The sequence below is a fragment of the Vombatus ursinus genome, unplaced genomic scaffold (assembly GCF_900497805.2).
Source record: "Vombatus ursinus unplaced genomic scaffold, bare-nosed wombat genome assembly UNPS02014789.1, whole genome shotgun sequence".
In the NCBI taxonomy this organism is placed as follows: Eukaryota; Metazoa; Chordata; class Mammalia; order Diprotodontia; family Vombatidae; genus Vombatus; species Vombatus ursinus.
This window is the reverse complement of record NW_020954567.1, coordinates 11,661,710-11,685,343: the sequence shown is the minus strand read 5'-3', so window position 1 is coordinate 11,685,343 and position 23,634 is coordinate 11,661,710. Positions and strand designations below refer to the sequence as shown.

The 23,634-nt window shown below is 36.5% G+C and overlaps 1 protein-coding gene across 2 annotated transcripts in view; it reads right to left on the bottom strand.

Moving 5' to 3' along the window:
- The window catches only part of SUCO (SUN domain containing ossification factor), a 99,413-nt gene that overhangs the window by 2,220 nt on the left and 73,559 nt on the right, over nt 1–23,634 (bottom strand). For both annotated transcript variants that reach the window (XM_027868437.1, XM_027868438.1), the window contains 8 exons: nt 20,473–20,547; nt 18,460–18,544; nt 16,089–17,267; nt 12,194–12,281; nt 6,382–6,486; nt 4,734–4,888; nt 2,329–2,420; nt 324–379 (listed from right to left, as the gene is read on the bottom strand). In XM_027868437.1, the coding sequence (XP_027724238.1) occupies nt 324–379; nt 2,329–2,420; nt 4,734–4,888; nt 6,382–6,486; nt 12,194–12,281; nt 16,089–17,267; nt 18,460–18,544; nt 20,473–20,547 (1,835 nt within the window). The remainder of the gene's footprint in view (nt 1–323; nt 380–2,328; nt 2,421–4,733; nt 4,889–6,381; nt 6,487–12,193; nt 12,282–16,088; nt 17,268–18,459; nt 18,545–20,472; nt 20,548–23,634) is intronic.

Genomic DNA, 23,634 nt, shown 5'->3' with positions numbered 1-23,634 from the left:
GTAAGAATACATACATACTGTTAACCCTGACTGATACCCTCCCAACTTTGCATAACACTAATCTTTTAAAAATAACAGATTTTAAATAAGTTGCTACTTCTGGCTAAAGATAACTGTCATTAATCAATTAATTAATCAATCAATTAATCAAGATTGAGGTAACCACACTAATAACATTAATTCTATAAAACAAGAATGCATTTCCCATTTTTATGGGGAAACAGTATTTAACTGGCTTATATTTATCTCTAAGATCATACTGACCCTATTCCTTATCTACCATCTCAAAATACACCAAATGTACTCCATAAATGCAAAATTACCTTTTTTTCTGGTGAGAACTTAAGTGGTTCTACGATGTATAAATCATCTGGGTCTACTACAAGGAGAAAAAGAGCAGATATAAAAATGAGAGTCAACTGAGCTGCAATTAGTCACTAATCTTGCCCACAACTGTAGTAAAGTTTTTAGCCTTGATCCAATAAGATCTTTAGCAATCTAATTCATTACTTATATTTCTAACAGTTAAAAAAATTATATTTGTAATAATATAAAATTACTAACATACATACACACAAACATGCACACACACATACAATAGCTAAGACTTCTAATTCAGTCAAGGGCATTTTCAAAATTTGTGGCTTAATATGCACAAATACTGTGATACTAAGAAGCACTTAGGTTTTCTGAGAGTCAGGGACAGTGCTCACTAGCTGTGACCTGGCAAATTTCCATAGAAAAGTTTGAAGGAACTTTAGAGACCCAAAGTTCCCATCTAATTTAGGAATCCCCTTCAACATCCCTGTTAGATTATCTAGTCTCTGCTTGATAGCAACAATAATAACAACAACGATAATTACAATAAAACTAATGCTAGTGCTTTAAAGTTTACAAAGTGCTTTATAAATATTTCATTTTATCTTCACAACAACCCTTAGAAGTAGGAGTTAATATTGTCTCTATTGTACAGATAAGGAAACTGAGGCACACAGAAGTTAAGCTATTTGTCTAGGCCAGGTCTCACAGTAAGTGCCTGAGGCAGGATTTGAACTTAGGACTTCTTGACTCCAAGCCCAATGCTCTATTTACTGTACCACCTACACACCTTGTGCCATCTCCCTGCTCTGCTTAAATATTTGTGAGATAGAGAAGTCACTAGTGCAAGGGGGGCCCATTCCATTATAAAATGGTTCTATTTCTTTGTAAGTTTTACTTTCTACTCACATTAAACCATCCCTCCCTGTAACTTCCACCCAATGGTTCTAGAATAATTTAAACTTTTTGGAAAGTTCATCATTCTCATTTCAACCATGTTAAGGTCTAAAAAGCAGACATAACTTTTTTGTTGCAAACATAATCCTCCAATTTATATGTACTATCATTTGCCACAGATGTCACTATAAAGGTGACTTGCTTCCGGAATTATGGCAAAAAAGGTCAATTTCTAAATTCAGGTGGGTAAGCAGGAAGGCTTTAACATCCATAAGGTACCTAATTTTCCTCAGAAAAATAGCAAGAACACACAAAACAAGGATTATCCCGTAACTGAATTACATATCCTGTTATATGCATTTAAATACAAATACAAATACAGAAATTAAATTCTACCCTATGACTGACTTTTGCCCTGTCGTTTCTCAGTCTGAAGAATGCCCAGTAGACTCTCCTGACTTACTGAAATCCCTTTTGACTCTCTGCTCTGGAAGCTGAAGAAAAAAAAAGAAACTGCTCTATTTATTTAAAAAAGTAGGCATTTGCTAAATTACTTAAACTTAAGCTTTATTAAAAACAACCACAAATGTTAAACAAAGAAGATACAACATAAAAGTCCATTCTCACATATTTTAACGTCTGGCAAATATTGATTTAGCTGGATAATTACCTGACTATATGCACATGCTAGGAGGACTGATTTATAACATTGTTATAACCAATTAATATTTTTATATAACCTTGAGAAGGACAGGAATTGGAAAAAATAAAATACTATTTGAATTGAAAAAAAATGACATTTATTGAAATCTTAAACTTGCCCATCTACAATGAAGAACATGTGAAAAGTTGCTAAAAGATGACATCTACTGGTGAGCCAGTAAACTCTGACTCAATCTTTGGATTTATAGCACAAAATCAAGGAAGATAAGCTAAGCTATGAAAATATGATGTGACAGCGATACATCATAATTAGAAACTAATTTAATGCCTAATAATCTAATGATCTTTCTGCTTTAGAAATAGTAGACTCTTAAACACATTAGTAATATCATTACATAAAACTATTTTTTAAATTTACCACACACATACACATACCCACACAAAGCCTACCTTCTTTGCCAGTTAACTGAAGAGATTTAGATCTGATAAGGGGAAATGAGGTTCTTCTTTTTAAATTCAGATCATCATAGGAGGAGAAACACCTAAAAAGTTAACAATCATCAGCAGGTACAAAAAAAATTCAGAAAATCACAAATAATCTTCTGAAATATTCGGACTAGATAGTAATTATTGGTAACTATCAGAACAGTTTCTGTAGAATTATAAGGTCAAAAGCTAGATTTGTAAAGGGTTGGCAAATGAGAAGATGTGGAGACAACAAAGGTATTCAACTTTTTCAAAGAGTATAGATGGAAAAGAGAGAAATATAGAAAAACAGAGGAAATGGGAGGATCTAGAGAAGGTTTTTTAAGAGTGGGAGACACTTGGGCATGTTTGAAGGCAATAGGGAAGAAACTAACTGAGAGGCAGAATTTGAAAATTCAAGAGGGGAGGATGACTGAAGCAGCAATTTCATGGAGAGGACAGGAGAGGATGACAGTGCATACGTACAGCAGCTGACCTGGGAAAGGAGAAGGGCAATCTCTTTGTTTCAAAGTAGGGAAAAGGAGAGAGTGAGAAATGTCAAGGGGTTTTGAGATAAAGAGAATGGGAGAGAAGCAGCCCGTGTATAATGGGTTGAATTTTTTCATATATATGAATATATACGTGTATACACATATATGTTTTGAGAAAAAGAGACAAAGAGAAAGAAAGAAGCTTATACAGGTGGTGAGGCAGGGAATCAATTAGGGAGGAATAAAAAGGATGGTCTTGCTTCAGTAAAGGACCTGGTGAGATTATATAACATGAATTTGTAAACAATCCATTTAGTATATTTGTGGGACTTCCTCCAGCTTTGTCCGGCAGCTCATAAGTTAAGAGTAGACGAGGCAGATGGTGAAAGTAACTCAAAGCTAAGGTTTATAAAGAGAAAGAGGATGACAGGACAAGAGGGCAAGGAATTCAGGAGCAGGGGGCAGTATAGAGTTGAAATGACCAACTACTGGTTTAAAGTCAAGAGACTGGAGAGGGAGGGAAGCGAAACTGGAGCAGGGGTAATGACCTGAGAAAGTATTAAGGGGTGGAGGGAATAGAGGTCTCTTTGAGGATGACAAATAAAGTGTATGAGAAGTAAAGCATAGGGATAAGTAGAATTATTAAAAGGTTGAGGTCAAAAGGTTGTGTGTCAGAATTTCTAATCAGAGAAGTCAAACACTTATGCGTAATGGCAAGATGTAGTATGTGACCATCCTCATTGGCTGAGGTACAGTGAAGGGTAGGCTCATGGGAATTTAGGAGGTTAGGTAGTCTAAGGGGCATCTACATAAATCTTTAAGTCTCCCAGTACAAGGGCAGGAATCTAGAAGGAGAAAGATGATGAACCAGGTACTGAACCCTTTGAGAAAAGAGAAAGAATGACCTGGAGATCACTTTACTACACCTACATAATTATTACTGGGTGGAAAATTTTAATTTTGAGGACTTCAAAAGAAGAAAGATTAAGAGGAGAACAGAAACAGAATCTTATTTGGAGCAAGGAATATTCTGATTCCCCTTCCAAAACCAGTGTGGCTCGGATTATGAGAAAAAAATAATGACAATGGTGATAGAAAGATAGATAACATTTATATAATGCTTTAAGGTTTATAAAGTACTTTACAAATGTTATCTCACTTTATTCTCACAACAACTGTAAGAAATAAGTGCTCTTTCGATATCCATTTTGAGGATAAGGAAACTGAGGGAGGCAGAGGTTACAGCCAGTACTGGTGCTCTGACTTCCATATTCAATTGTTATATATACATAGATGACTTACAAAAAAAACCCACTACCTTTTTCTAGTCCTATCACTAGTGCTCTTATCATGTAGAGGAGGCTCAATAAAGCTAGGGCAGCCAAGTACAGGGCCATCTAAAGTACTGGCATTGACAACAGGACAAAGAATTTACAGGACCTCAAAGGGGTATGGGAATACCATTTTTCTCCTTCAATTTCATATGAATAGTAAAGAGGTTTATCCCATTCATCAGAAAAGTTAACTGTTCAAACTGCTATTCAAATAAGCCATTTAATTCATATTTGACAGAAAATAAGAATATTGTTAAAACAGAGAAATGAGCTAGATTACAAGATCATCTTTCTAGAGCAGGAAGGGAACGCCTTAGAAGGTCATCAGTCCAGTCCTTCTTGTTACAGATGAGGAAACTAAAACCCAATAGAGGTTCTATATCTTGCCTTCTACCACAAAGCTACTAAGTACCTATGAGCCAGGATCTGAACCCAAGTATTTCTGACTCGAAGATCAGCGCCTTTTCTATGCTTATTACTAGAGGAAAAGTGAAAGGATAAATTTCTTAAAAGAGTGTAAATCATTGCAAAGTAAAAGCAAAATGAGATACAATAACCACTGTACCTTTTAGGGCTGGGATAATGATTGTTTTTAGGAAGGTTTGAAATATAATCTCCATCAAACTGAGAAGTATTTCTACAACGCTGCATACAAAGCATCAGTCCCAAGATGACACACAAAACCAAAGAAATCACAAGATAGCTTTGTCGATCCGAAACCTGGAGGGGGTAAGTAGTAAAATATATTTTATAAATTATTTAGTCACACTAGAGAAAAAATACAGTCTACTTGGTGAACTGAATGAATAAAACCATTTATTTTGTTTTCAGTGATCAATCTGAAAATGAAGGGCAAGCACTTCTCTGAAAATCTACTTTCCAAAGTACTCCTTCAGTATTCCTCAGCACTTAACTGAATTGAAACATATAAAAAGAACTGGTAAAATGACTTAGATTATTACATACTTATAGTTCTCAGTTGTTAAATATATAAGAAGTGACAATGTAGCCTAGTTGTAAAAAAATGTGTGCGTGTGTGTGTGTGTGTGTGTGTGTGTGTGTGTGAGTGACAGAAAACCCAGTGTCCACCATGGTACACTACATCAACCAAACACTTTATTAGTTCTTGTTCAGTGTTCAAAATGGTGGCCAATAGTTAAGCATGTTCTTTTAAAGAAAGAAGGAAGGAAAAGGAGGCAGCATGGCTTGGTGGGCACAAAACTGGCCTCTGAGTCGAGGGGCTGGGTTTGAGTACTGCCTCTGTGACCCCAACAAGTCACTCAGCCTCTTAGTGCCCAGACCACTCTCTTAGGCTGTAAACTGAAGAAGAATGCTGGGATCTGCATTAGCAGAGCAGCTCCTCACAGAACCACCTCTTAGTGCACAGTCTAAAAGATTGGGTTGCTGGGTTTTGTTTAGTTTTTGGGGGGAGTTTTATTAACAAAAAAATTCTTTCATATTCTTTCTATATAACAAAAGTTCATTAAACACTTGCTAAGTGCAAGGTGCTTAGGTGAGTGTACCAGGGATACAAGGATGAAGAAACTATAAGGACAGAGGAAAGAGCCAGAAAAAGACATTCTGGATAATGTGGAGAGAAGGGAGTATTTGGGGAGGTTGGGGGGGGGAGGGGTTCAGAAAGGGTGGTACTGAAACTGGCTCTTCATGGGCCAGGTAGCTTGTGTAAAATGCATAGCAGCCCAAGAAGAGCACAAGACAAGACAGGGAGCAGAGAGGAACCCAGTTCAACCACAGCACACACAGGGTGAAGAAGAATTCAGCTGATGAAAAACTGAATTTAGGTTGAATAGTAAATAGGTAGGTCTACCAAAAAAAAAAAAAAAAGGTTTGTTTTGGAGTTGTCTAGAATTATTAGGGGGTATGTAAAGTTAAAGAAATGAAATATCCTTTGTTTTAGAAACCAATTTTAATCATGATTTGTTAGACTCAAAAGTTCACTTGAGAAATATTAAATGGATACTTTTAAATTATAAAAAGCTTGTTAGCTAAATATTCGCTAAGATCTGGATTACAAGACTATGAGAAAAAACTAAAAGAGGGGATTTAAAATTTTAAAATACTATCTATCCTGGCTTATGATTCTATTATGTTACCCAATAGATAATCTATTTATGAAAAAGTTCTTAGATTCTTTGACTTTCATCTTTACAACAATTTTCAGGCATGGACTATTTCACCATATTAATAATTACCTCACGTTTCAGTTCTGCTACTGTTGTTGATAAATTAGAAACTAGCTGTGTCATGTTGGTCAGCTGCGCCTGCAGCAACTGGATAGCTTCAGTTTGCCGTTGATCCTGTTAAAAGGAATGGACATTTTTATTTTGAGTTAAATTTGTGGAGATACAATTTGAGTATAACCAATTGTATTTTATTTTAAATTTCACTATTTGATCTTCTAAGTCATAATTCAAGCTTTTCATAGTTTTCAAAACTCTAGCTATTCTTATTATAAATGTAAGTAAATCATATATAGCAAAATACATAGTATATCTTGATTCTGGTTAAGAATTATTTTTCAAGGAACCACCATTTTAACAATCTGAACTAGGTCAACTAAAACAAAATAAAACAAAACAAAAAAACCATGTTTTATCCACCTATAGCACTATTCTGTAAATTGAAGACTTACCAAGAATTAAAAATCATTTTGTAAACTGCAAATTAAAGATTTCTTCCTCCCAACATACTATTTCTCTGAAATTATCCCTTTCATCTCTTATAGCACAATTGTATTCCATTATATTTATATAACCTAATTCATTCAGCTCTTAACCAATTTATGAACTTTACCTCAGATTCCCATATTTTGCTCCCTCAACAAGAGCTATAAATATTTCTGCACATCCTCAGGATTTGTTTTCACTTAGGACTACTCACCCCCCCCCAATCTATTTTCCCTTTAAATTCCTCTTCCTCCCCCCACTACTCTCTTTCCCTATTGCCCTGTTGAGCGAAATTTATTTTTGTACTCAACTGTATTTACGTGTCTTGACCAGTTCAGATGAGAGTAAGATTCAAGTGTCAGTGGTTCCCACTTCAACCCCCTCCTTCTTCGTATGGATGTCTATTTGTACACCTTGATTATGCAAGATAATTTTCCCCAAACCTTCTTTTCCCTCTCCCGCCAATGTTTTCTTCCCCTCTTCTTCCATACTTCTTTCAAGATCAAGACATAGCAGAACCAACCCCAGGCCTTCTGTCTAATTAGACACCCTCTATGACTCCTGATGATGATGATTCACAGGGGACACACGTAACACATCCCCTTAGAATGTAAGCATTTTGTATCCTTGTTTAGTCCTTCATCATTGTTCATTTACGTTTGCCTTTTTATGTCTCTCTTAAACCCGTGTTTGAACTTCCAAGCTTCTAAATAGCTCTGGTCTTTTAAGCAGGAATACTTAGAAGTTATATATTTCATTAAAGTTCTCTATTTCATTATTTCATTTCCCCCCTCATAAGACTATACTTAGTTTTGCTAAGTAATTCTGGTCGTAAACCTTTATCTTTTGCCCCCTGGAATATCGTATTCCAAGCTCTATGTTTCTTCATAGTGGTGGCTCCTAAAACATGTGCAATCCTGACTATGGCTCCTTTCCTTCTAGTTGCTTTCAGTATTTTTTCTTTTACCTGGAAGCTCTGGATTTTGGCTATGATATTCCTGGCAGTTTTCATTTGGGGGTTTCTTTCAGGAAGTGACTGGTAGATTGCTTCTATTTCCTTTGTCCTCATTTCTAAGAGCTCAGAGTAGTTTTAAGATTTCTTGAAATATGATGCATCTCTAGTCTCTTGTTTTAGTCATGATATTTAGGTAGTTTTGAGGATTCTTAAATATTTCTTTTGTTTTCCAGGTCAGTTGTTCTTGCTATGAGATAAATTATATTGTCTTCTATTTTTCATCCAGTCTTTTGACTTTGTTTTAATATTATTTGTTGTCTCCTGAAGTCTGGCTTCTATGTGGTCTATTCAAATTTTTCAGGGACTTTATTTGCTCAGTCAAGGTACTGTACCTCTTATATCAATAACTGTTAATTCCCTTTCTAATCTTTCTTCCATAGTCCTTATTTCTTTTCAAGTTTCTCCCTCTAATATTCTCATTTCAATGACAAAAACATTTTTAAACTTTTTTTTTAAACTTTTGCTTCATCTCTCTCAGAAATTCTCTAAATGTACTAAATTTGTGCCCCACTGTGTTTTTCTTTGCAGCTTTGCTCACATTCTCTTTTTCTAGTTTTGTATCTTGAGTGTCCCTGTTACCAATAACATCTTTTTATGGTCAAAGTCTTTTTTTTTTGTTTGCTCATTCTTCCAATCTACTGCTTGACTTTAGACTTAATGTTAAGGCTGGGCTACTGACTTCTGTAGAGGAGACCTGGGCTGGTCCTGTTGCTGATTTCTTGGGGTACTAAGTGTTGTGTTTTCAGGATGTCACGGACAACTCAGCACTTAGCAAAGTGCCTGGCACATAGTAAATGCTTAAGAAATGTTTACTGACTGAATGACTGGGGGACCTGCAAGCTTTTAGCACTTCCAAAGTGATCTGATGCATGGTACAGTCTTAAAAATGGCTCTGGTCTGAGCTCTGTATTTGTCTGACCTAGGTTTGGGGCTCAGCAACAGCCACTGCTGCCAGGTTCAGCCAGTCAGCCAGCTGGGAAGTTCTATTTCACTCTATTTCAGAGTGAAAGAAATGTAGGTTTCACATCTAAAGTACCAACAGCTGCCCGTTTGGTGATGAAGTTTTTGGCCGTGAAAACTCATGAAACAAAAATACATAATGACTCTCAGCATCTCCGGATGTTTTGGTTTTTGTAGTGACAGTGGTATAGAAGGAGACAGAATACACTAAGAATCACAGTATTCAGACCTTTTAAAAAATTAAGAGAAGTAATAGTACTCTACAATTAAGATTCTTATCTCCAGTAGGCATTCTATCAGAAGAACTTAAATGTATCAATCTTGACATTCTTGCTATAAATAAAACCATTAATTAAAAAAGCAAGTTGCAGCCACATAAAAGGGACAGTTTGCAGAATTTTCTTGGAATTGGCTTCATTACTTTTACAAACACAGGAAGAAACAATTTCATAGTAGCATAATAAAATAACTATTTGCAAAAAGAACACCAAGATGGGCAGCTAGGTGGTGCAGTGGATAGAGCACCGGCCCTGAAGTCAGGAGGACCTGATTTCAAATACAGCCTCAGACCAAACACTTCACACTTACTAGCTGTGTGACCCTGGGCAAGTCACTTAACCCCAATTGCCAAAAAAAAAAAAAAAAAAAAAAAGAACATCAAGAAAACAATTGCAGCTTATCATACTTGTTGAAAAGGACAAAGAGCTAGAGAAATTCTTTGAGGATCTTCCAAATTAAATAAAAATATACTTTTCATGTGGTAATATCAAAGCAAAGGTGAGGACAGTGAAAAATATTGGGAAATATGACTCAAAAGCAAGGAAGCAAAGATGCAAGACTGGCAGACTATGGAAATGCCTTACATCTACACATCAGGAATACTCTGAAAATAGATAAGGTCACGTACATGACAAGGGCTAATTAATATCCTAAAATAAAATGAATAGTTTGACAGAGAGGACTGTTACTAGGGTAAGAGTCATTCCTGAATCAGCAGTCTTATCCAAACTCAACTAGGCAGCAGGGTGTAAGAGCTAGGGAACCTGCAGCCAGCAGGACCTGGGTTCAAGTCTTGATGTGCAATTACTAGCTGCGTGACAGTGTCACATCCTCTCTGTGACTGTTTTCCTCATCTGTGAAGTGAGGAGATTGGACTTGATGGCCTTGTAAGGTCCCTTCCAACTAAATCTTTGATCCTATGATTTCTCATGCCAATCCTTTTCCTCTCTTCTGATTCTCTATAGAATCTGTTCCAAGCTTCTCGAGTCATCTAATACACTCCCTTCCCACCTCTTATCAGCAAATCTGGCCTCATATTTAGCTGGAAAAAAAATAGTGAGGCCATGTGTCATAAGCTCCCTTCTCCTCTCCAATTTCACATTTCAAATAACCTAGATAGCATCTCCCATTCTCTCCTTTGCTTCAGTTTCAGAGAATAAAGTGGCTCATTTTGCCAGTGGTAACTCCACTATTTGTGGCCCTGATGCTACTACCTCTCATCTCCACCATGAACTTGCCTCTATGATCATCCTCTCATTTGTATTTGTATCTCCAGTGCCTGAAACACAGAAGGATTTAAAGGCTTGAGTGACTGAATTCAGATGAATTTCTTAGTTCTTAATGTATTACCCAAAAGTTCAATGGTTCACTTATAATATAAAAAGGAATGTTTAATTTTTGTCTATGTTCCCGTGCCTAGATCATAGGCATTTAATAAAACATGTTAAACTGAATTTAAAAATGCTTAAGCTTAGAACCCTGGATCCTGCTCTTCAGATGCTTATAATCTAGTTGGGGAGAACAGATTTATATATAATTCTATGCTTTCTTATCTGGGGTACTGAGTGAGAGGATTAGTTGAAGTAATATTGATGAAATTAGATGAAATAATTTTTGCCAGTTCACTAATTTTTAATTAAAATTAAGAGTGAAAAAAATGCATCAAGTTCATTAAACAGCACTTGTGGGGTGGGGGGGGGATTTTATGAATACATAAAGTCTTCACAGTGTTCCTCCTTATATGAGGGAATAGATCACTAACTTTTACTAAGTTTAACTCTTTTCTTTAGGTCAGGCCAGAGAAAAACTTTAGCGTCCAGAAATAATTAAATAAGAAAAAGCAAAAGGCCACTAAGATGGCCAAGCAATTATTTTGTAACTGATTCTGTTCAATCAGCTATTCTCTGCCAAGGATAAGTCTATCTTGATATAAAAGTTAAAGACTAGAAATCAGTCGGTCTCTCCCTGAATCAGACTTTCTTCAGGACTAGCAAGGTAGCCTTAGTAGGAGATTCTTCCCAATCAGCTACCAGCTACTTGTTCCAACTAGGTTTACACATAAAATTAATGTTTTTCCTTCATCTAAAGTGTCTACAATGTTTGAGGCAAGAGTGTGTCAAAGCGGGATAGGCATTCATGTTCAGCTTTATCTCATTTATTCCCACTCACAAAAATATTCTGCAGTTCAACTTGCTCTCAAGGAATAGATAAAACAGTATACTAAACCATAATATGAAGTAAGAATATGGCAAGGGCCAAGAGAGGTATAAAAGTACAGTAGTTATTCAGAAAGGAAACACTTCTTTCTGAATGACCAGAGGCATTGGGAAGGCTTTACAGCAGAAAAGGAATCTAACCTGGAACTTGAAATGCTGTTAGGATTTCATCAGGTTAAAAATAGGATTAAAATAGGCCAATCTGGGGAGAGAATAAAAAGGTAGAAAAGGCAGGGAAGTAGGAAAGATTGAGGATTGGGTATAGTGTAATCCTTGGAAAGGCCTTGAATATTTAAAAAGCATGGATTTATTCATGCTTTTTATTAGCAGCAATATATCAGATGGGCTGGAAGAAAGAGAGATGGGCAGGGAAATTAAACTAGTAAGAAGAAGTTTAAAAATAAAAAACCCTAACTTTCATAATAACATGCTTCTGCTGTAGAAAATTAAATATAATTGTATAATAGGCACCAATGCCCTTCAAAATTTCAATTGCTTTGCTAACCACCAAACATACTTTGACAAAACTTATTTGCATCATTATTCTGTATATTTTCCCAAGTAAAATTTTATTCTCTCATCTAGCAGTATTCTGAGATGTCAAATTGAAAAGACCCAAACCAACTATTTTCAGGCATAATCATATTTCAAATGTTCTTTATCGAGATTATGAAGAAACTACACTGAAAGGAATTCCTAATACTGAGCCAAGAAAAAAAAAAACATTAAATAGAACCCTTCAGAGTTTACCAACTAGCAGAAAATATAATGCCCTAATAATTATTTCTCCCATTTTAGTAGGAAAATATTTACCAAAATTTAGAAGGAGCTTAATGAAAAAACTATAGTAGCTAAAAAGACTACTTACCTGTTCCTCTGCTATTCGAGAAGTGTTCTGAAGTTTTATTATAGTTTTATTAAAGGCCTTCTGCATTTCTTCCATTTGTTTTCGATACCTGTGAAATGAATACACTTTTAAATTAATTTTTGTTTTCCCCCGATTTACTTATTATTACATATAACCTCTACTTTGGAGAATTATATTCCTAATTTCAAATCCTTCCTTGATTTTCTCTATCAATGATAACTGTTTTCACTAACTGACTATTTATAGAGCTACTAAAAAAATAAAGAAAAGGTGTCCTGGGGGTTTACTGGATACTGCTATTTAGTAATAGCGATAATATCATACTCCTTAGTGGTCTAAGGTTTTATTTGGTATGAGGTTTACTTGGGGAAGTGGTGTATGCTAGACAGGTAATAAAGACAAGGAAAGGTGATTTTGGAACACAATAGGAAGATTACTCAAGTAACAGGAAACAAGAGATGGGAAATGGGAAAGAAGTCTGTTGTCTCACTAAATATAATTTTTCCTTATCTTGGCCTACTGAAATCTCACCCTTCTTATAAGGTCCACTTCTGATATTGCTAATACCATGAAGTCTTCTCTGATCATTTTAATCAGAAATTATCTTTTCAAACACTGGAAGGAAGAATGTTGGCCATATCCAAAACCAAATTTTAATTTTCATGTGTCTGTCAACAAGCATTTACCTACCTATTATGTTTCAAGAATTCTGTTAGGTACTCTGGCCACACAAATTAAAAAAACAAAAACAAAAACAATAAACAATCCGTACATTAAGTAGGGGTAAGGAGGGAGGTGGCTATGGAATACAGCATGTTCACGGTTACTATTTAAAAGTTATTATTTAGCTTTGCCTTGAACCCCATGTTAGCATGCTAACTTTTATTAATGCCAATTGGCATTTACACCAGTGGTCATTTCTTTATATACTCAGCCCCCATATTATGGGTCTTCTTTATAAAGAAAAAGAAAAATGGTTAAGTAAAATCAATCTATATCAACCTGTAGTGACATCTAAAAAGTATGCAATGTTCTGAACCCATAATTCTCTGCCTTTCCAAAGACGGGTGGGAGCTAAATTTGCTTATCTCCCATGGAAAAATCACATAATGACCATAATGCTAAGTCACTATACTTAATAGCTAGCATTTATATAGAACTTTAAGGGTTGTGAAGTACGTGCTCTCTCTCTCTCTATAAATACATACAATACACACACACATACATAAATAAATCTCATGTTATCCTCACAACAATCCTCTGAGGTAGGTATGATTATTACCCCACTTACAGATGAGAAAAGTGAGGCTGAGCGTAGTCATGTGATTTGCTTAAGTTTACAGCTAGTTTAAGTATGGGAGGTAGAATTTGAACTCAGGTCTTCCTGACTCTTTCTCTCCAGTTGTCTACCCACTGTAGCACTTAGCTGTCTGTGTCTCCCAGACAGTTGTTGGCTCTGCTTCCCTTACTGCATGTAAATATTTCCTGGGGTACTCCTAAAGGACACACTGAAGCTATGATAATGTCCTGGAAGGACTAATCTGACTAATGAAGCTGGACCCAGAAGAAGCGGTATGTGATGAGGACTGAAAAAATATTATCAAGACTTTTCTAAGATCCCACTGTTTTCATTCCTTGAGAAGAAGCCCCCACATAGCTGAACACTAAGAGGATTGTTCAATCATCTGGTTAACAGTAAGAAGAAATTTTCGAGGGCTAAGCTTGAAGAGATGGAGCCAGGCACTGTGCAAGCTCTAAACTCTTGACAGAAATGTTATCAAGGTCCACAGGAGAGCAGGCCCAAGGAAACCATGTGAGGTCAGCTTGGACTCAAAAATCTAGCATGGAGAAGTCTTCAGAGTGTCCCCACAGGGGACTCATTCCCAATTAAGCTCTTCTAAATCTCCCATCAATATGCAGAGTTGCCTCTAATGGTGTGTTATACAGTTAAGGATCTTGCCCACATGAAGATTAAGGTGAGGGAGGGAAAACGGGTAGGCATACATTCTTCCCATGGAAAAACAAGAATGGCACTCTGCTTTTTATAGTTTAAAAGAAAATTGGAGGGCACATGTGTGTGTGCACACGGCGAGTGTGTGGCCCTTATGCTTGTGCCCATGGGTGTCTCAATAGACTTGAAGGGGCAGGGGAAGAGAGGTGGTTCACTGTCCCTCAGTTGATCTCAGAGGAAAGTAATCTCGGTTTTTCACAGGACCTGGATCTGAGGTCTGAAAAGCTGAGCAACTTTGCCCAGCCAGTATCACAGAAGAAGAGGCAACACTGGAAGAGGTCTCAGGGGCTCTCCAGCTCAGCTCTTTATTCCAGGTGAGGAAAAGGGAAGATCTCACAAGTTTAAGGATTTGCCTACACTCAACATGGCTCCATGGAGGTGGGACTAGACATGGGGCTGCCTGAATCCAAATCCACTACTCTGCCTCTTTAACTTCAAAGCATCCCACCAAAGATGGACAAGAGGAATATTAGGGAAGGTTGTCTTTTTTGACTGTATGATATATTCCTCAAAGTATTTGTCTGAGAGTTGCACCCTCCAATTTCCCCTTACATTTCATCACTGTCTGTATACTTGGATATCACCTTCTAGTGGGACGGAGCCCTTTTGACTTATATTCTGTGTGCCCTCTTTACCCAACTACGGTACATGAGAGTTACAATCAGGATTAATTAAAAGCTAAAATTCTGAAAATAATACTGAGGTCCACTGACTGAGGAATGGCTAACACACTGTGTGGTACATGGACATAACACAATATTATTGTGATGAAATGATGAATATCGAGAACAAGGGGGAAACTGCATGAACTGATAAAAAGTGAAGGGAAACAAAATCAGGAATATACACAATGACATCAAAGTAAACAGAAGACTAAAAACAACAATAAAATAAATGAAACTGAATGATGCAAAATCGGAATGACTGACGACCAAGTCCGTCCCCAAAGAAGAATTATCAGAAGGCATCTCCTTCACATTAATATCTGCCATTTCTGATATGATGGTTGGTTTCCATGAATGTTTTTTCTTCTTTTTCTTTTCAGGTTGGGAACAGAAATCCAGGTGATGTAAAAAAAGATATAAATTTTAAAAAGCTAAGTATTTCCAATGCAATCTGGTTTTGTGTTTACCAAAATGGGGAATAAGCTCATTTGGTTTTGCGTTATATTTCCCTCAAATGGTCAATAAACAGCTTAATTCTTTATAATTAATGAAATAAACCATTATTCTAAAAGTGAACTGTGTTGATCTGTTGCCAAGATAAACTTAGCAAAGATAATAAAATCATAAAGTTCTTGCAACATGTGTAACAGAAGCACATATCCACAGGAGAAGACTCAGTAACTCATAGAACAGCATAGCAGTTCTATATCAACAACTCAATTATTCACAAATAACCAAAAATCTCACATGATTCTTCTCCACCAAACAAACTATACCCGGTGAAAAATAAGAAAACTGGTCAGTTTGAGCTTTACCATTATTTTACTTTTCTTTCCTGACTTTCTAAGATTCATGCAGCAAAGTGGTGCAAAGTTGGCTAAGACACGAGAGGAAGTGAAACAATCCAAACCTGACACCCTCGAATAAGTTTAAGTTTCATAATACTAACCAGCTGTGGTTAAAGTTCCACAATTAAAACTTACCAAGAAAAAAGCTAATTATTTCATTTTCATCCCTGTGTGTGTGTGTGTGTGCATAAGTAAACTCTGTAGGTAAATACCGACTGGTACCATTCTATCAAGAATTAATTCAATCTTGATCTACAATTTTTTCTTTCTTTCTTGAATGTCCTTAGAATATTCCAGTCCTCAGGGAAAACACTACTTAACTTGCCCTTCAGGTACAACTGCTTCCATTAATCCTTCTGCGACAAACTTACCTTTGGCTAAGTTCCTCTAGGTACCGGCCACTGAGGGACATGTTGACTTCTAGGGCTTTAATGCGGTTGTTAAGCCTCATGAATACAGACTCCTTTTGGTTTGATCCATGCACAAGGTTTCCATTAGCATACCCTAGATCTGTTGAATTTTGTAATTCAGCATAAAAATCGGGAGCTGTCCTCTGCAAACCACCAGGCACAGGGAGAGCAAGAAGCACATCTTCTGCGGCTTGTTCCTCATCTCTTATGTCCGAGACTGGAGAGGACTCCACGACAGGAGGTGGAACGTGCTTGTGTATGTCAGTGGAGGTCACCTTGACTTCCTCATCTTCACTGTCTGGCACAGAGGCCGTGTGTTCGGGCAGCAGGACTGATTCTGAAGGCTTTAGGATCATTTGAACTGAGTTTACATCATCCCTAATGCTACTGTCCCTAACTTCACCCACTGTCACGGTTTCATGGATCACAGAATGCTTTTCTATAGCAACACTGCCCTCAGACTTTTTTTCTGTTTCTGTATAAACTTCAACAATGCTTTCTTGAGGAAAGAGCTGTGATACTGTCTGTCCCACTTCCTGCTTAATGGGGTCAGGAACCTCAGCTTTGGAGGATGACTTGATTTCTGGAGTTACATCAAGAAGGACTGATTGAGACACAGCTGGAGGATGGCTGGGCTCCAGTTCGATAGCATCCTTGGTATGATTGATCAGATCCTCATGGAAAACACTGCTTACGTTACGCGCCACAGCAGTTTCAGCTTCTCTCTCTACCATCTTACTGTCCAATTCCTCACCCAGAGGCTGTGACACAGAAGCCTCTACTGACTCGGTGGCCCGTGGTAATAATGGCTGAGCCGTAACAGGACGATATGCCTCTCTGCTCCCCACAGTTCTACTGCGCTGACGAGAAAGAGCAACTCCAAGGGAACACCACTTCAGCAGATGTTCTGAAAGGCTGGAAATACAACATGCAGTCGCGAGCTCACTGCAGTATGTTTGTGTCTCCAACTCAGACCATGCTGGGGACTCTTCTTCTTGTTCATCATTCCCCAAAAGAGTGACAGTTGATGGGCTTGGTTCCTCCTCTTCTTCTTGGACCAGTTGTACAATTGGGCCTTCTTTAGGAAAGTCCGGGGTGGGTGGCTCTACATCTGGTAAATGACCTTCAGCAGTTTCAAACCTAGGAATAAACATCTCCATTATAAATCTAAAGGCAAAACAGGGCTTGAGAGTTTAAAAAAAAAAATCTATGTCATGCAGTAAGCATTCAAATATCTCTTAAAGTTAACTTTCCTCCCTTGAAAACACATACAATATTTCAAATGTTGTTCAAATCCTGGAAACAGCTAATTGTTTTTTCAAAAAATTATTAATACATCATTTTTGCTTGGGAACATTGCTTGACTAAAGGGACAAAATGGAATAACTCTGAAGAACAGTTACATTACTAGAACCCAGGTAACTAATTTTTCAAGTGACTAAGAATAGTATATCATACTAAACCATAATCTTTTACTAAGGGAGGCCTACCTGTAATCACTACCTCTATTAATGACTACCTCTATTTTGCCCCCCAAGTCCTCAAAATACTTTCACGTAGATTCTCATGCAGATATCCCTACAGACAGAAACTAAAATAAAGTTAAAAAAAATAAACAAAAACAGAAGACTTAATTTCTTTTCATTAGAAGAGAAATTTTTGCAAGAGATAAGTTGAGGAGGGAATATAGGGGAAATATCAAGGGAAAATCACTTTGGGAGTAAAATTTTGAGGTATCTTAATATTTTTAGGATGGTTTTCTATTATTTTAAAAACAAGACAAAATACTGTGACCAACGTTATTCTTCCCCACCATTCTAAGACCAATAATGACTACAAAAGGAAAAAAGAATACTATATTCCAAATCTGATTTCCTTTAATACTGAAGAGTCTATAGCATAAAACGTATCAATTAAGTACATACTGTTTAACTGTGGCACATTAGGAATATCCTAAGTTACCAGATGTTCTACTTTTCTTATATCCCACATAGGCCCTAGACATATGGTATGCACTTAATATTTATAAATTCAGACTCATTATAATTGAACCCTTTAACAAATCCTTTGACCTATAATCATAACTAGTCTCAAAAGAAAATAATTTGCAGTAATGGAAAAAATAAGCTCTAAGAATACTAAAAAGGTCAAAATCATGCCCGCCTGGCATCATAAGGTAGTGAAAAGGGTTTTTTTTTGGTGTGTTTTTACCCTACTGTAAGATTCACCTGCCCTTTTATGTTTTGCTTAGGACAATCAAGTCTGAGATGGAACTCAAATTAACGCCTTGCTGCTTCTGGGTTTAGCATTATAGGGTACTATTGTAACTTACTCAGTTGGTGGAACGGGATCTGGTTCTGAATCTGGCATCTGGGGGGCCGCTGTGGTCGGAGCATTCTCAGACACACTCTTATTTCCTATTTTAAAAGAAATTATACACATCCACATTGAGAAGTTGATTAAGTAGAATATTTTCTTAAGCTCTATCACATGCACCCTAACAGAGAACTCTATTTTCTTAGGCAATGATAAAGAAAATAAATAGGTTTATTACTAGAGTATACTGTCCTTCAAATAATTCTGCTATTGGCTTCCTTAACAAAAGCAGAAATTCATGGTCAAACCTAATGATATTTAGCATTTTCCCCCAAATGAATTCACTGGTACTTAAACCATTAAACCAAAACAAATACCATATAGGACTAACTATATATATGTGTGTGTGTATGTATATATCACATTTCCCCCCTTAAATCTGGTAATCATAAAAACTGAGTAAGGCACATAACTGGTGCTATATTTCACATGTCTCATTTTAAGGCAAAAGGCAAGAAAAAATATTAAGGTCAATATGTTAACACAAATAAGTGTTCTAACTTTCCTTCTATCCTGCTGAAGAATTTAAGGAAGGAGAGAAGGAAATGAACTTGTGGCTTTAATTATGCCAACAGCAGTAATTAATGTGAGACATCATGTTGTCAGGAGAATTTAGAATTACAAATAAGGTAAAGAGCAACCAAAAGACATAATATGGTGGACACATATAGGCGCTGCAAGTCACCAAAGACTCATGTAGGGAAAAAGGCAAAAGACTATGATTAACAATATCTCAGAAAAGGAGGTAGGTTTTTTTTATAGAATGAAAAGCAGCAGAAAGACAATCTGGGTAGAACACTGCTATCTCTGAGATACAGAAAGAAGAGAAAGACCTCTAGAATACTGGATAGATCACATATGGAGGATTTATGGAAAAATACAGATATAAATCATAAGAGAAGCTATGAGAAAGCTGCAATCTGTATCAGTAGAGGATATACCCATAAGCTACTTCTCATGGTCCATCAAAGTAATAATCATGTAGGAGGTTTAACTATCAAACATTTATTAAATAGCTATTTTGTTTGTGTTCCAGGAAAGGACCAGGAGGTTGGATGGATATAAAGCTGAGCAATGACTCAGCCCTCATGGAGATTACAGCTTAGTAAGCTGATAGGACAGCAATGCAGATAGGTATAACACAAACTATTAAGTGTTTTAGAGAGTTACAAAACAAACCACCATGTAAGAACTTTAGGGGAACACTGTTACTAACCACAGGATTCAAGGAAGGCTTCAAAGATATGATGGCAGCTTCTGAATTGGGTTTGAGGATGGAAATGAATTCAAGAGCTGAAGAGAGGGAGCCACAGAGAACAGGCTGGGAAAAGGGAGGAAGGTATGATAACGCAACATGTATTTGGGGGAAAGGGGATAAAAAGTAATTCATTTTGAAGTAATACTGAAAAAGATAAGATGGTGCCTGATTGTTGAGGGTCCTAGGGTCCTAAATGGCAAGAAAATTAAGAGAAAGGGGTGGTTGTTTGTGTTTGTAACTGATGATTCCTAAACAGACTATAACAATAGGGGCCTCATTTCTAATCTGTCTTGGTAGGCCATTAGATAGAAAAATAGTTGAAGTAACAACTGAGAAATCAAAATTATCACTATCATACTCTCTTGACTATTCAAAGTAACCTTGAACAATTCTAATTAATGGAATAAAAATGACAGTTAACGAACATATGTGTTGTATGTCTATGCGGCTGTGTGTCTACATATGTGTATGTAAGCAGGGAAGAACCATTAATAAGAGAATGAATTACAATTCTGTTAATAGCATCCTGCTACAAATGCAGAGCTTGCAACAGCTCTAAAAGGAAATTCTTAAGTATCTTATTTATATTTTTCTTTTTGAAATCTAACTAGTTTATTAATTGGTCTTCCTAGTTAGGCAGAACAATAACACAGGTAGTATCTGAGAAGTCACATTTGAAAAAAAAGATTCAAAAAATGAGTAGGTAGGTACCTTCTGCCTCAGCAAGGTCTTCAGTTTTTGCTCCCAAAATATTTGCAGCAATATTCACCATATTTAGAATGGCATCTAAACAGAATGCAACCAGTCAGTTATAGAATGTTGTGAAGTGTCACTGTTTTAAACAACTTTTCAAATCCTATAGCAAGAAAAATCTCCATGTAATTCAAGCATCAGCCAATAGAGCCTTAGTTCAAAGAATACTTGATATTGGACAGTTTATTCATTGATAGGTGAAAATATATAATAGGTGCACACTATATAACCATAGTGTGCCCGATCTCAGTAACATTTTTCTTTTGATGAATCTGTGATTTGATCCCAACTACTCCCAGTACCACCCTTCTTATCTGATGTGATACATGTCCACAAACTCCTATATATACTCCTTTAAACCAGGAGTGAAGGAAGAGAGTGCTATTTATGCTCAGTCAGATTTCCTTAGGAAACAAGATTAGTATGCATTAATATCCATTTCCAGTTCTTCAGTAGAGAATATCCACTTGTCAACATCTTAATTGCATGCTGTAAGTTTCTGTTTTTATTTTCTCTTTCTCATCTGATGCAGATTTTGATCTTCAAAGCTGTGGGCATAGTTAACATCAGCTGTAAACAGCTGATTCAAAAATGACTCACTCTGGTATAATCATTTTCTCTTGTCCTTCTTGCTTTGCTATTTTATTCCATGTTTACCATGTGGCAACAAGTAGACTCTCTCCTTTAGTAGACTATTCATTAGCCTTTGGCCTCTCTTGTTTCTTACTCCTGAACTATGTTTTCCAACATAATTTTTTCCCTCTTCTTCAATTTGTGCAATTTCTCCACTATCTTAATCCTCTTACAAAGGATACACAGATTTAACCTGGAACTTCTTATTGGGTTCATCATAGACGTACTTGCAATACTTTCTCATTCTTTTACAATTCACACTAGTGCCTCAAGTGCAACTATGTTTACAGTGATCTTTTGGGAAATATTCACCAGGCAATACAAAAGGATCAAGTGTTTCATAAAATGTTTTAATTACTTTTGTACAAATATAAGATCCGTCTCTGCTACCTCTTTTATTGGTTTCTTCAAGAAGGCTCTCCAAGTCACCTGTCCATTTAGAGTCAAATACCTTTTGTCTTCTGGTTTCATTTACAGTAAGAATGTCAATAGTGATATGATTTGATTATTGGATTAGGATTTCACTTAAAGTGCCAACAGTTAACTTAATGTTTAATAATGTTCTAAAAATCATGTGATTCTTAGAACACTCGTTTTGTCACTCTGCCTCCACCACTACAAAAGTGAACGGGGCCTATACAGAAATGAAGGCCATTGTGAATTTCTCTCTGTTTTAGGATTCGCCATGTATCAGAAGACTTGTGCCCATGTCTTCCTGGCTTTGAAGTCATGTTTCTATCCAATATATCACATTGCATCTAAAGTCCTTCTTACTAGGGTTTACTGAAATATAGGTGACTCCCAAGTAGATGAATGAATTTTTGTATCTGCCTGTCTTCAGATAGTACAATTTTTGAATCTGTGTTAATGTTAATGACTAAATGTGTTAGTGACTATAGAAGAAAAGTGCTATGAATGGAGGAGAGCTTCATTCAAACAAATGCTGGCTCTCTAAAGGATAAAAAGCCAATGATACAGTAAATTCAATATAATATTCCTTTTATTTTGTATAGCAAACGTAACAAATTTAAATTTTATGTGGTTAATAGACTCCCCCTTTGAAAGATTTTAATTTTCTAGAAATATACCAAAACATTATGCCACATGCTATCCTACTGCTATATTATATATTACATTGATTACATTTTAAATGTTAATCAAAGAAATTTAGCATAATGTTGTATTCTTGTGGTATTATGTCTCATTAAGTAGAAACTACTAGTCTATTTGAACAAGTTATAAAATCAATGTGGCAATGACAAAGCACGACAGAAAAAAGGCAAATGCAGAAGGCTATTTTAATATTTTATCTCTATATGTTTACTTTTCATATTTTACCAGTTTTTCCTCATTTATTAATTTCTGAATAAAAGGAAAGTCTTACAATCTATAGCAGTTAACACACACACACGCACTGTATTTATGCTACTTTTAAAAATTAAAGAGTCCTGATGGGAGATGGCACCTAATACTACATTAAACCTCCCTCTACTTCTACTTCAATGTTAGAAGAAGCACTGCCTCACACAAAGAGGTGACCCTTCTTGCTAAAGCAAAAGTATTGCAAGTACGTCTATGATGAACCCAATAAGAAGTTCCAGGTTAAATCTGTGTATCCTTTGTAAGAGGATTAAGATAGTGGAGAAATTGCACAAATTGAAGAAGAGGGAAAAAATTATGTTGGAAAACATAGTTCAGGAGTAAGAAACAAGAGAGGCCAAAGGCTAATGAATAGTCTACTAAAGGAGAGAGTCTACTTGTTGCCACATGGTAAACATGGAATAAAACAGCAAAGCAAGAAGGACAAGAGAAAATGATCATCCCAGAGTGAGTCATTTTTGGATCAGCTAAAGCTTGCTAAAGCCTGCCTTCTGCAGGCACAAGCGATTCAATACCACCCTGTCTTTCCTATCACACTGCTCCCTCTATCATCCCAACTCTCTCGCTTATCTTCAATCTCATGTCTACTGGATATTTCCCTGTTACCAACATTCCTATGTTTCATCCATCCCCCAAAAAACATCACTTGGATCTACTCATCCTTACTATCCTCCCATATCACTTCCTCCCTTTTATGGCTAGACACCTTGAGAAGCTCATCTACAATCAGTGTCTCCACTTCCTTTCTTCTCCCTCTCTTTTTAACTATCTACAGTGTGGCTTCCAATCTCATCATTCAACCAAAACTGCTCTTTACAAAGTTAATTAAAAGCTAATTTTAATTGCCAAGTCGCATTGATCTCCCCTAAATCCTTATCCTTATTGACCTCTCTGCAGCCTTTGACCTTGTTAACCACCCACTTCTCCTTGACATTTTCTTCTATGTTTCTGGGACATTGCTCTTTCTTCCAGTTCTCCTTCTACCTACTCAACCACTTGTTCAAAGTCTTCGTTACTGGATCTTCATCCAGGTCATGCCTGATAGCCATGGCTATTCCATGGGGCTCTCTGTTCTGGGCCTTCTTCTCTTCTCCCTCTATACTCTTT